At 35.0% G+C, this 11,730-nt stretch overlaps 2 protein-coding genes across 2 annotated transcripts; one reads left to right on the top strand and one right to left on the bottom strand.

Annotated features, from left to right (window-relative positions):
• Nucleotides 1–232: 232 nt before the first annotated feature.
• Nucleotides 233–3,358, top strand: LOC118261805 (facilitated trehalose transporter Tret1-like). Its single transcript, XM_035572765.2, has 6 exons — nucleotides 233–276; nucleotides 677–815; nucleotides 1,254–1,380; nucleotides 1,525–1,688; nucleotides 2,004–2,142; nucleotides 2,308–3,358. Exons 1-6 carry the CDS (start codon nucleotides 233–235, stop codon nucleotides 2,931–2,933), a joined length of 1,239 nt encoding a protein of 412 aa, XP_035428658.2. The 3' UTR covers nucleotides 2,934–3,358.
• A 55-nt stretch (nucleotides 3,359–3,413) lies between these two features.
• On the bottom strand, nucleotides 3,414–10,018 carry LOC118261808 (aminoacylase-1-like). Its single transcript, XM_035572769.2, has 9 exons — nucleotides 9,812–10,018; nucleotides 8,845–9,014; nucleotides 7,014–7,185; nucleotides 6,400–6,549; nucleotides 5,399–5,469; nucleotides 4,916–5,026; nucleotides 4,555–4,650; nucleotides 4,016–4,149; nucleotides 3,414–3,759 (listed from the first exon to the last, which is right to left on the bottom strand). Exons 1-9 carry the CDS (start codon nucleotides 9,897–9,899, stop codon nucleotides 3,552–3,554), a joined length of 1,200 nt encoding a protein of 399 aa, XP_035428662.2. The 5' UTR covers nucleotides 9,900–10,018; the 3' UTR covers nucleotides 3,414–3,551.
• Nucleotides 10,019–11,730: the final 1,712 nt, after the last annotated feature.

Here is an 11,730-nt window from a genome sequence, read left to right as displayed (position 1 = left end):
AGTGGAACAAACACTTCGACCCATCCTCTCGTACGGCGTCACCGAGCATCGTGGCGGAACACGGCTAGGCCGCTTGGCGACACGGTTTTGCTCGGTGGGTGGTTATAATGCCGACGGCCGAAACCTACCACCTGAGTGTCACCTGTTTAGCACCACCCAGAGGCCACGTGTAGGGGTTCAGTTTTTTAAGGGTGCTCTCCTACGGACGAGGGTGACTCAGCCTCCAAAAGAAATGGAACAAATAACAGAATATAAGGAGGATATGGATATTCGTACGTATGTTATACTTTCATCGTAATTTTGTAAATGAAAATAATCATGTCCTTACTTTTGACTTATACTTTTTACTTTGGTAAGAGATTTTTTATGAAATAAGCTGGTAATAAGTAATAAGCTGGACACTTGCAACACCAGAGGCGTTACAAGGACTTTGCCGGCCTTTTGGTGGGTTAGGAATTTAAGGATTGTTGGGGAATCGGGAATTGGAAAGATTGGAAAGGGAATTTGGCCTCCGGTAACTTCACTCACAAAACGAAAGCGTTGTTTCACGTCCGTTTTCTGTGAGTTGTGTTATCATTCCAGATTTGTCGGCCCATTTGTGTTGAAGAATTATAATGGTAACACTGCATCACAGGTTAGATGCATTCGTCAACACACAGTTTTATACATTTTTCAGAATAAGCGCTCGTGATCGTCTTACACTGTTGTTAACACGTTCGTCCTGCATGCCGTTCAGTGTAATTGTGGTGTTTTTATTTTTCACCCAGATCACAGGCACTTCTAGTGTCATGATATGGGCTGTGGAAATGTTGACGGTAATATATTGATGTCTTGTTGGTTAGTTACTCGTAAATGAGAGGAAAATGTTTTGTGAAATTGGGAAATGGCAGCCAAATTAAATAAACGAATAATTAATGCGCTAAAAATTAATGAGACAGCGTACCTTTTAAAATGTGCTAGCTGAAAGGGGAATGATCAAGTCACATAGCTTAAACCTACGTTCATATAGACGTAAGCTAAAGGATGACTCCCAATGATGATGATCCAATAGCAACCACGTACTTAAAGTCGTGCCTTCCGATAGGTGAACCGACAATATCGTCAGAATCCCTTTAAAGGTCAGTTGATTCAAGTAGCGAGTTTTCGTTTGCAATAGAAGACTATTCATAAGTGACCATGGTGCTGGTGATAATGATGATGATACAAAATAGAGACCTACTAAAACTATCGTTAGGTTAATGTTTTTTTCTCAGAAATCGAATTCGTCAATAGACCCGCATACCGGTAACTTTCTAATGAACCTCACTAGATTGGCCGCGATTACTCTCACTTCAATACTACTCTTCAGAGTTGGGCGAAGGCCTTTGGCACTGATATCAGGTAATACATTTTATTTAACATCTGGTAGTATTTATTTTCATTATTTCAATTTTGTAGAAACATTTCCTAAGAAATAATTTGGACGACTTCGTTTTTAATATCTTTGGTTCCATAAGTTTGAGAACATAATTTATTACTTTCCAGCTTTAGGAGTAGCGGCAGTTTGTTTTGCTATAGCAATGTATATATATACTCCTAAAGGTCCTAGCTTGGTTCCACTAATATTGTTCATGTCTTATATGGTTTTTGCTAGTTTCGGATACTTCTCGCTACCTTTTCTAATGGCTGCTGAATTATTTCCTTTACAAGTAAGTTTGCTTCTTCATTTATGCCCCACAATAAACAAAGGTTATTGCCCAAAAAGAGTATATAGAGTCAAAGTAATTTAAGTTTATTTTTGAAATATAATAATTTTTTACAGTAGGTCGGTAGACAAACGTATCAATACCTGGTTTTGGGCCTGGGCGAGCGTTGTTCGCCGCTATAGTGAGATATTTTGGCTTGCTTAAGAAAACTGAAGTATCCAAATTTCTCATCAAAATTGCGTTCTAATTCATAGCCCCGCTTGATTTAACATGTAAGATAATACATACACATATTAATTTTGTTTTTTTTTATTTTAGAATAGGGGTTTACTTGGTGGTATTACAACAACTATTGGTAGTCTCTTTATATTTGTTAGCCTCAAAACAACTCCCTATTTGTTGGATAATATCGGCCTTGCTTATACGATGGTCATTTTTGGCATCTCCTCCTTACTGGGTAAGTAACACGTTATCATTCGAGTGTTTTTGCTATTTATATTTTGTAAGAGAATATTAAATATGTACCTAATATCTTTTTTAACATATTATTATTATTTAGTAATTCGTTGAACGATAATCAAAATCTGTAGATATATATGTAACATCTGATTTTGACTTACAGGTCTCATGTTTCTATACATGTTTTTACCAGAAACAAAGAATTTGACGTTGCAGGAAATCGAAGCGTATTATAGCAGTTTAAGCCCAACCTTGGTTTCTCAGAGAGAAAATATTACCATTCATGAGGCTCAAAGTAATATCAGCAATAAATTACAAGACAATGCAAAGAAAACTAAAACAGCACCTTCTACTGCTGATGTGATCGATTTGGCAAAAACGATTTACAAAATAGATGCAAAAGAGAAACCAGGCAGACCAAGACAACATAAAAAATCCCCTGCAGTACACAAGGACAATGCTGATAATCAAGATGTACCAAGACCCAGTGTAGATAGTGTACTGCTTCAAAAAATTCAAAGCCTCGCAAGAACAGTTAAAGGTCGTAGAAAGAAAGGTTCTAAAGAAAATACCGAAACACTCGATAATAGTAACGGAACACCTACCGAGCCACCACTTGCTATTGGGGAAAGCAAATTGGAAGATATATCAGAAGATCAGAAACCAGGGACGAGCAAAGATTTAGAAAAGACATCAAATAGAAAGAATCAAAGCAATGACAGTAGTGATAGTGAGATAAGTTACCGATATAAAAAGGAAACGAGAGAGAAGAAGACAGACCCGAAATAAGACTATATCGGGCAATATGAACACCGATTTTTCTTTAGACAATTATGACATTAGACAATTATGGAAGGTAGCAAGATTTATGAGCTACACGATTTTATATCCGAGCGAAAAACAGAAATAATCACATAAGCTGCCGTACTCGCAGACATTTAATGATTACTTAAACTATTATTTAGTTACGGTTTTGTTTCGAAAACAATTGCTAAGGACTGGGTTAAGTAACCTTAATGGTTGAAATGACTCTGAGTACGGCCGAAAATCTACCAACAATAATGAGGAAACTAGTAGAATCTATTATAAGCGAGTTTTGATACAAATAGCTTTGAGATTTAAATATTCATTGTTTAAGTTTTTTGGTGTATTTTTGTGTTTGATGTAAATATTTTTTAATCAGATTATTTTTATGATTGCGTTTGGATGTTAAGTTACCAGCAATAGAAATTATACAAAAAATGTTTGAAGGTTAAATAAAAATACGCATTATTTTGTAATATCATATTGTATATTGTACTTTTATTTTCCTCAAACTATACATATAATACATTTTATGGAAGATAATTAGAGATTAAAGTATAGGATAAAAGATTATAATTATAAAATTTTTTTTTATTAAATATTTCATGGGACGTTAGCAATAGCTTCGAGAACCTTCTCGATAATGTCGATTCCCTGTTTGTACATATCTATGTGTATTCTTTCGTTGTGGGCATGCAGTAGCATGGGAGTTTCCAAAATTGGGGAGAAGTTGATGGCTGGAATACCCTGACGGCGCACGTGACGCGCGTCTGTGGCACCCGGGCATATGACACACTTCATCGTGTATCCCCTAAAATTAAGTGACATTGTAACATACCGAACCTTCATAGGTCATCTGTTTAGTGAATATTTCTGCATATTCCTATCAACGGTTTCATAAAAGCAAATTAATATTATTACTCTTATCAAGCATAGCAACACTCAGAATCATTTAATGGTTACTTAAGCCAGTCCTTAATAATTGTTTTCGATACAAAATCGTTGCTAAGGAATAGTTAAAGTAATCATTAAATGTCTCTGATGCGACAATCAAAGATGCTACTTACATGTCAGTAACCACTTTTTTCATGACATCCCAGAAGGGGACGCTGCCATCTATTTTCGTATTTTTGACTTGTGGGTTCTTGACCACGTATTCGAAGGTTACTCCATCTCCTGCTTCTTTGCACCATCTTGATATCTGTACAAATATACATAAAATATGGTTATTATGAGTCAAACCTTTGTCCCCCGCCCCCATTCCCAATCTTCTCAATTCCTGATTCTCCAACAATCCTTAAATTCGTAACACCCAAAAGGACGGCAACGCACTTCTAATGCCTCTGGTGTTTCGGATGTCCATGTGCGGCGGTGATTGCTTACCATCAGGTGATCCGTCTGCTCGTTTACCAGCTTATACAAAAAAACAATATTTCTGATTTAACGCTTCCAATCAACCGATTTTGATGAAAGTTAACGGTGGAAGCCTCCAGTTTAACTGTGGACGAGGTATGGCTGATACGATGAATTTCAGAATCGCTGAGACTTTGCCTGATCTAAAAATAATAATTAAAATGATCATATCAGAACTTCAGAAGCTTCTTACCATATCATCAAATTCATCATGGTCGACGTCAGGAGCTATTCTTATATCAAATGACACTGTTACGTTTTCAGGGAGCACATTTATCTGGACACCACCCTGAAACAAACATTTTAATACAGATGTAAGACTATTAGTAGTAGCACGGAGTCTGGATATGTGCCCAGTATATGGCAATAGACTCACACCCTATTATATGAGACTTATAACACAAATTGTGAAAAGTGGGTGTACATTATATAGCGTCATTACGTGCCTTAATATGCACCTCTGCCTATTCCTTTAGGGATAAAAGGCGTGACGTTGCACCATCCTCCTAAAGAACTTTTTTCGCTGTTCCTATGTAAAAATAAACGAAACTTACCGATAGTTGTGTCAAGTTGATTGTGGTAATGTCTCCGACCCAGGTGCCGTTGTCCATCTTTCTTTTCTCCTCAGCACGAAGCGTCATGAACTTGTCTATAATGTAATGCAACTGCAAAAATAAAACACTACAGCATGCCGAGGAGATAGCAAGAGTAGAGGATTTAAGGGAAAATTTGGTACTTGAATTAAGATGAATTATTAAGTGCACTTATGAATACGCACTTAGAAGTAGCGGAGTGGAGAAATGGATTATTACCAATAGAATTGATCAAAATCTCCGCTTCTTTTTAGTGGACAGATTTTATGCAAGCCTATTGGTTAATATTTTGATCTGAATGATAACATACTTGACTTGCTGGCATCCTAGACTATTTCTCCTAGATTGTTTCTCATAGCACATTTCTAGCCTTATTACTTATTTTCTAGCCTTACATACAGCCACAGGTATTGTCAAAGAATCAGAATACTGCAATCTACTGACCTTTTCACCAGCAGTGTTAGGGATGAGCAGAGATCCATGTCCGGGGTCGCCGCGACACGTCACTACAATCTCTGTAATAAAATATAATGTGGGAACCCACTGTCATCAACTTGCAAAAATTATGTAAGCTTCGATTGCGTTGGATTTACTTCTTTTCCCACGTAAAGACTTTGATCGGGTTTAAGTGTAGGTTTCGGTCTTTTCGTACTATCTTCTATAGATCCTGTCTTACAGGAGTTACAGCGATTTTTAGAGGTAGTGGCGGGTTTATGCCAATTAAAAATTGTTACTGGAAACTTAATCTGAATCTCTAAGCCTTCCAATGGTGAAAGAAAATTTCAAGGTCACGCTTGTCGATTTATTTCTTGATTTTGAAATTACAATAGTCTGGTGTTTTGGTGTCTTGTTCCCCTATAATAACACCTACGAGATGCTGTGTGATTGTGTGTTTATATCTATGGTGGGTACAATGTAAGTGTACCTATAGTTTTAGTTGAGTACCTATTAAGTTACGTAAACTAGATTAGTGTCTTATGTAAAAACTAGTCTTTTAATTGCTTCTTTTCTCACATAAACGCGACAATTAGCTGAGGCGCAGTTACAAAACTTATCATACAAAGAGTGAAGTTTCACAAACAGGAACTCAATCTAGGGTCTATGTGCTTACTACATAGATGTTATCTAAAGTTATTATGTATTTCACACACTCGGGTCAGTATAATATTGTCAGACAGAGCGTAGACACTGATTGGTATCTAGGAAAATAACTAAGGCGACATAACACATGTGTAAAATTCTTCTTTAAGGTGTTGACATTTGTGAAAGATTAGATTTGATCTAGGGTCTGATTTATTATTTCTGAATGAGAGTAGGTCAAAGTTTGGAGTTAGATTAGAACCTAAAATAGAAAAAGAAGCATAATCACATGTTGGTTTTATTTTAGCTGCTTTAAATAACTTCAAAGTTTTATTTTTACTAAATATTAAAAAATGTAAACTTACGTCTTGACGTCCTTTCTCCATAAAATACCAAAATTTCCTTTGGATCCAAATTGGGACCACTCTCGTCTAATTCGAAACCAATGTTGAGTTTTTTAAACTCTGGAGATTCTGAGAAGACCCGCATCCCGTCTACACTACCTGTTTCCTCGTCTGTAGAAAAATAATTCGTTTTATTGAAATTTATTAGTTATGAAATACCTAGGTATTTCGAGTGAGTGAGAGCATGAAAAAGAAGGGTTCTCTAGACAAACATAATGTTGACCAAATAGGTGACTTTTAACCCGTGGTCCGTGGTGTGCTAGAACGTAGATCTACGTACAATGTATTTTCTATTGTGTCTCTCATAAAGCTAAAGCCAAATAAACATACATCAAGGAGTATTCTAGCAATTTTAGAGATTGATAAAGCAAGAATCTAATAGTAGAATCGAACGCTCTAAAATTACATTAGACTCCTTTAGATATAGTTAGAGCAATTATGAGGTACTGAGATTTACGTTGTGTTCATAATAATAGAATAAAACTACAGTTAGTGTTCTGTGCTACAGTTTCCTTTTTGTCAAGAAACAAGAATTAATATTATATCTATAAAATATACATGAAAATTCTACTAACCAGGCACAAAAGATACGTGAACAGTTCTCTTCAGCCTAACTCCAGCAGTTTTGAGTCTCCTGACAGCTTCTAGATGCATCATGCCTATACCCTTCATGTCCAAGGTACCTCTTCCATAAATGAAGCCATCTTCTGTCACAACGGCATCGAATGGAGGGTGGGTCCAATGTTCCTTGAAAAGCATAGTTTTATTTCATTCGAATTTTCTCCAAAGTTTGTTTGTTTAGGGTCAATCTCCAAAACGGTCGTATTTGTGTGATCGCTCTGGTGCTTTCAGATATATATATATTTTATGGTAATTACCATTATTACCATATTATAAGTACCATTATATATCAATAATATTATTAGGTGTACTTATAAGGAGTTGGTTGTGTATGTTAAACATGCATTCATTTCGAGATAAGAACAATCTTTTTTTAATGATTTATTAACAGCGAACGGATTTTATTTATACATATTATTTTCTTCTTAATCGATATATTTAGCATGATCAATGATGAGCGTAATTAAGAACAATAAATTCTCTGAACATTTTAATTGATTCTTTAGCCATTGATTTACAACTAACGTGAGATGGTATTTCATATAAGAAAGGGCGGCAAACGAGCGTATGTACATAGCACTTGATGGTAAGCAATTGTGTAATGTTTGTTTATTTATAGATACTACTGTAATTTATTTTTAGTTCTATGTCTTGGCAATCGTGCCGGTTCTAAATTAATCTTTCTTTCTTTCAATTGGCGCATACCGCAGTAAGAATAGAAATACCAGAAGAATTGCAAGAAAAATTGGAAGTGTGGCTAGTATTTTTGAGGGGTGAGGTAATATTGAGCCTCCATTGTCTCACATACGGAGCTGCGGACTACCTAGCGTGTTTACCGGGGCTTCAGCTCGACAAGCAGGAGTAGGACGGGGTGGTTTTTAGTCAGTAAGAGTCTGACACTCCCTCTACCATGCCCAGGGCGGGAGAAGACATTGGATGATTTCCCCCCTTCAAAAAACAACGTAAGGTTAACTGCTAGATTAATTATTAGTTCCATAGCAACTCCAGAATAAAGAATGTTTTAATGTTATTACGTATTTACGTAAATACACACTTATCTAAATATAATAATAGGTTTATAACCTATTCATTTTAATACATCCTATTGAAGGCCGTGTGTACTCCGTTATCAATGTGGTTTTATGAGGTAGCAATATTAGGATTACTACGTCTAGATAAACGTGTCAATGTTTATCTTAAACAATACGTTATTATGTAAAGATGTTCATAAAATATATCGTTTTAGTGTTATTTTTTTTTAAAGTTACCCCGCACTAGTATTTTCTCCTGTATCGTGGGTGCGTTTACAAACATACGCATGACACCCAGACCAGAAACAACAATTTGTGGATCACACAAAGAATTGCTCCGTAAGGGAATCGAACCCACGACATGTACCACGGCAGCCGGTTGCCAAGCCACCACGCCAACCGTGCAGTACTTACAAGTAATGCAACCATGTAATACCATATTCATAATACGGGTTTGAAGTAACAACATAACTAGGTCGGTACATTAAAATTTTAAACTAAAACATGATTTTTAAGGCATCGTAGTGAATTTTATAGAGAAACTAACGTTTTCTGTACATAGGTCGTTCACTTTAAGTTCGTTAAGCACCACCTACAATGCCTGGTGACCGGATCTGGTACAGCAAACGCGAAGATTTTTTAAAATGTCTTGCTAAAATTAGGCTCATGTCATAGTCATATTATCATAACAATCTTCTTACATCTCCTTTTTGGAAAATAAAATACTTGAGACAATTAAAAATAAAAAACTCACTTCATAAACAGGAACGACATCCATATGTGAGTTCAAAAGGATGGAAGGTAGCTCTGGTTGTTCCCCCTCCCATGTTATCACCACCACCGGCTTTTTCGGTACCAACTCGTACACAACGACGGGCAAATCCAAATCATTCGCTTGTTTCTTCAGGAATTTTACACAATCGTCTATAAATAAAAGAAGACTAGAATAAGATAAAATAAAATACCATAAAAAACTAAAAACCATCAAGCGGTTCTCACTGTAGAAAAAAAAACTTGTAGGTACAGAGGAGGACAGATCCGCCTGATCATTTTAAAATAAAATTTTATTAAAATTTTATTTATTTATTTATGTTACGGCTATTAGCAACGGCTAATAGCCGTAACCCATAAATGTCCCATCAAATAGAAGAGTGATAACGTCGCAGCTTAGTAACACGTGGAATCCCTTTTGTCAGTTTACGATGTTGTTCAGCTACCACCACCCTGCCTCATTCGCCAATTCAAGGTCACTGGTGAGGCATCTCATTAGGTGCAAGCCAACATTAAATCAGTGGTGGTCAGGCGCATGTGACTACCATTGTACCTACTTCGGTAACTATTATTAAAATTAAAATTTCAAACATAGACTTGGGTCAAAATTATGTTTAAGAGGCCTCTTTTCAAACTGTTTTAAATAAATTATGTATATTTATCATTTTTATCGTGTGAATTTAAGAAGCTATTCATAGATAGGCACACGGAGATGGAATTATAATATTATCTAGGTATACTTTAATCCTACAGAACAATAAACTGAAATTATTGATGAAATGTGATCAATAATTTCAGTTGATTTGGATACTTCGCGAATTAAACAAAAAAATATTTTGTGAATTACTAAATCATTATCCAACTTGGATACGATAACAAAAACAAAACAAAAACTTTGGATACCGCACATAATATTACGTAAATAGTTTATAAGTAGATGTTTCTCTCACCATAATCAATATCAGGATGAACGCTTGGAATTCTCAAATATTCCCTGAATCTCTGGATAACCTCATCGTTGTCCCATTTAGAACACATTTCCCGCGGAATTATATTTTTTTCCTTTTTCAAACGTAGAACGCGCGTTTCGTTCTCTATGCCAAACGACACTAAACGAGTTTGTATTATGTTTTATGTTATCTGTGAATAATTTTGTCTCGCGACAAGTTTGATTAGCACTTAGGTATTTTATCTCGACTGTTAGGAGTGAGTTTGAATTCAGATATTATTATCATTAGAGATGAGATTTATCATATTTGTTGTTCAGTTAGATAGTTAATGCTAGGCGCACGCAAGTTTACACAGACAGTTTATATTGTGCAGTGTGCAATATAACTTTGTTGCATTTTTTTATAAATTTTGCTGCAGACTTATCTAGATTGTATGTGAATTATGACATTATTTTAAACAATAAAGGGATATAGCTTATCTACTAACAATAAAAATATTTTTCGAAATGGATCGTTTTATCTGTGGTACTTTAAGCTCTTTTTGACATTTGAATATTTTTCATTACATTCCAATGGTAGGGGTTGCCGAGATTTTTGTGGAAATAGTCTCTGCGTAATTATAGTATCTACATATAACATAAATTAATAGTATTAGTAAAGCCAGTTCATTGATCTTTAGAGCAAGCCTAATGTATCTAGATTCTAGAAATGTAGGTCATCATATCCAGTATTTCACATACTAGTATGGAGGTACTGGGTACCTGTTTTAAGTAGATATGTTCTGTGTGATATTTATTCATGCAATTTGGCCAATCAGTTTTGGAGTTTTGCACATGTCTAACTACATAATATTGCATTAATTAATTGTTATTTGCACTTATTTATAGCATCCATCGCCGATATATGATTGGTGACGTAGCGTAAAGTCATTGGAAGTGCATATTTATTACGATACGATATATTTTTATTATTCTTTATTGAACTGAATTGCTGCAAAATATACACGTCTGTTTGTATCGGGTATCGCGGTGTTTCCATAGTACCTTTCCAGCCAAATGTTGATTTATATTGCACATGGTAAATATAAACTCAGTTATCATATATTATTATCTTTATTGAATACTAGCTGATGCCCGCAGCTTTGCTTGCGTGGATTACGGACTTTGTCGCTGACCTATGAAATGTCAACTCCTATTTTCACACCTTTCTGTTTCATTGATCAAAATAATTGTCTCTGTCTCATGTTATAGTCAAACCCAACAAAACGGTTCAGCTATTCTCGAGATTTGCACTTAGCAACACATTTAGTGATTCATTTTTATATTCAAGATATAATAAGTAGCAATTTAAGGTACTTACCTACCTATTGATACTTTTTGGGAAGTAACTACAATACATCAATTTTATTGTTATTCACAGAACAAGCAGGTAGGTACAAAACTATTTCATTAATAATCACAGAAATACTAAATCCTTATATATCTATAATTTTAATAATATATCTTATATGCGATGTGGTAGAAGCGCCTGAAGTATATCAAATAGTTTAAAGTCACACGACTATCATTTGCTCCTATATTTGATCGTCTTGTTCAAAAGCATTAACTAGTTAGTTTGTTTTTTTTAACTGGCTTTAAGCTAAACTTGTTACCTACTATCTATAATGTTACTATTCTGTTCAGTCCAACTTACTTAATATGCAATTCAACAGTAGTCCTTTAACAGGACGAAACTCGAAACAAAAATAAATACAATAATAGACGTACAGAAAAGTTTTTTTTATCATAACTTGTCGTAACTAATTGTAAAAATAACTTTTGAGGAGAATAAAATTAAATAAATGTACTTAGACATTTATTTATTTTTAGTGAAGTATACTAATTCCAAACAAGTTTTATTCAAGAAGCGGTAAATTATCA

This window comes from Spodoptera frugiperda, chromosome 20, assembly GCF_023101765.2.
Source record: "Spodoptera frugiperda isolate SF20-4 chromosome 20, AGI-APGP_CSIRO_Sfru_2.0, whole genome shotgun sequence".
Lineage (NCBI taxonomy): Eukaryota > Metazoa > Arthropoda > Insecta > Lepidoptera > Noctuidae > Spodoptera > Spodoptera frugiperda.
Note: the sequence above shows the minus strand (reverse complement) of the source record. Positions and strands in the feature narration are given on the sequence as shown.

Bases quoted from the DNA above. Each gene is read 5' to 3' on its own strand.
- LOC118261808 (XM_035572769.2), bottom strand. From the start codon at position 9,899: ATGTGTTCTAAATGGGACAACGATGAGGTTATCCAGAGATTCAGGGAA. The intron at 5,027-5,398 runs GTCAGTAGATTG...TTATTTTTGCAG, and splicing joins CTAACACTGCTGGTGAAAAG to TTGCATTACATTATAGACAA. The intron at 4,651-4,915 runs GTAAGTTTCGTT...TGTTTGTTTCAG, and splicing joins TCAACTTGACACAACTATCG to GGTGGTGTCCAGATAAATGT.
- LOC118261805 (XM_035572765.2), top strand. From the start codon at position 233: ATGGAACAAATAACAGAATATAAGGAGGATATGGATATTCGTAC. The intron at 1,689-2,003 runs GTAAGTTTGCTT...TTTTTATTTTAG, and splicing joins CTGAATTATTTCCTTTACAA to AATAGGGGTTTACTTGGTGG. The intron at 2,143-2,307 runs GTAAGTAACACG...TTTGACTTACAG, and splicing joins TGGCATCTCCTCCTTACTGG to GTCTCATGTTTCTATACATG.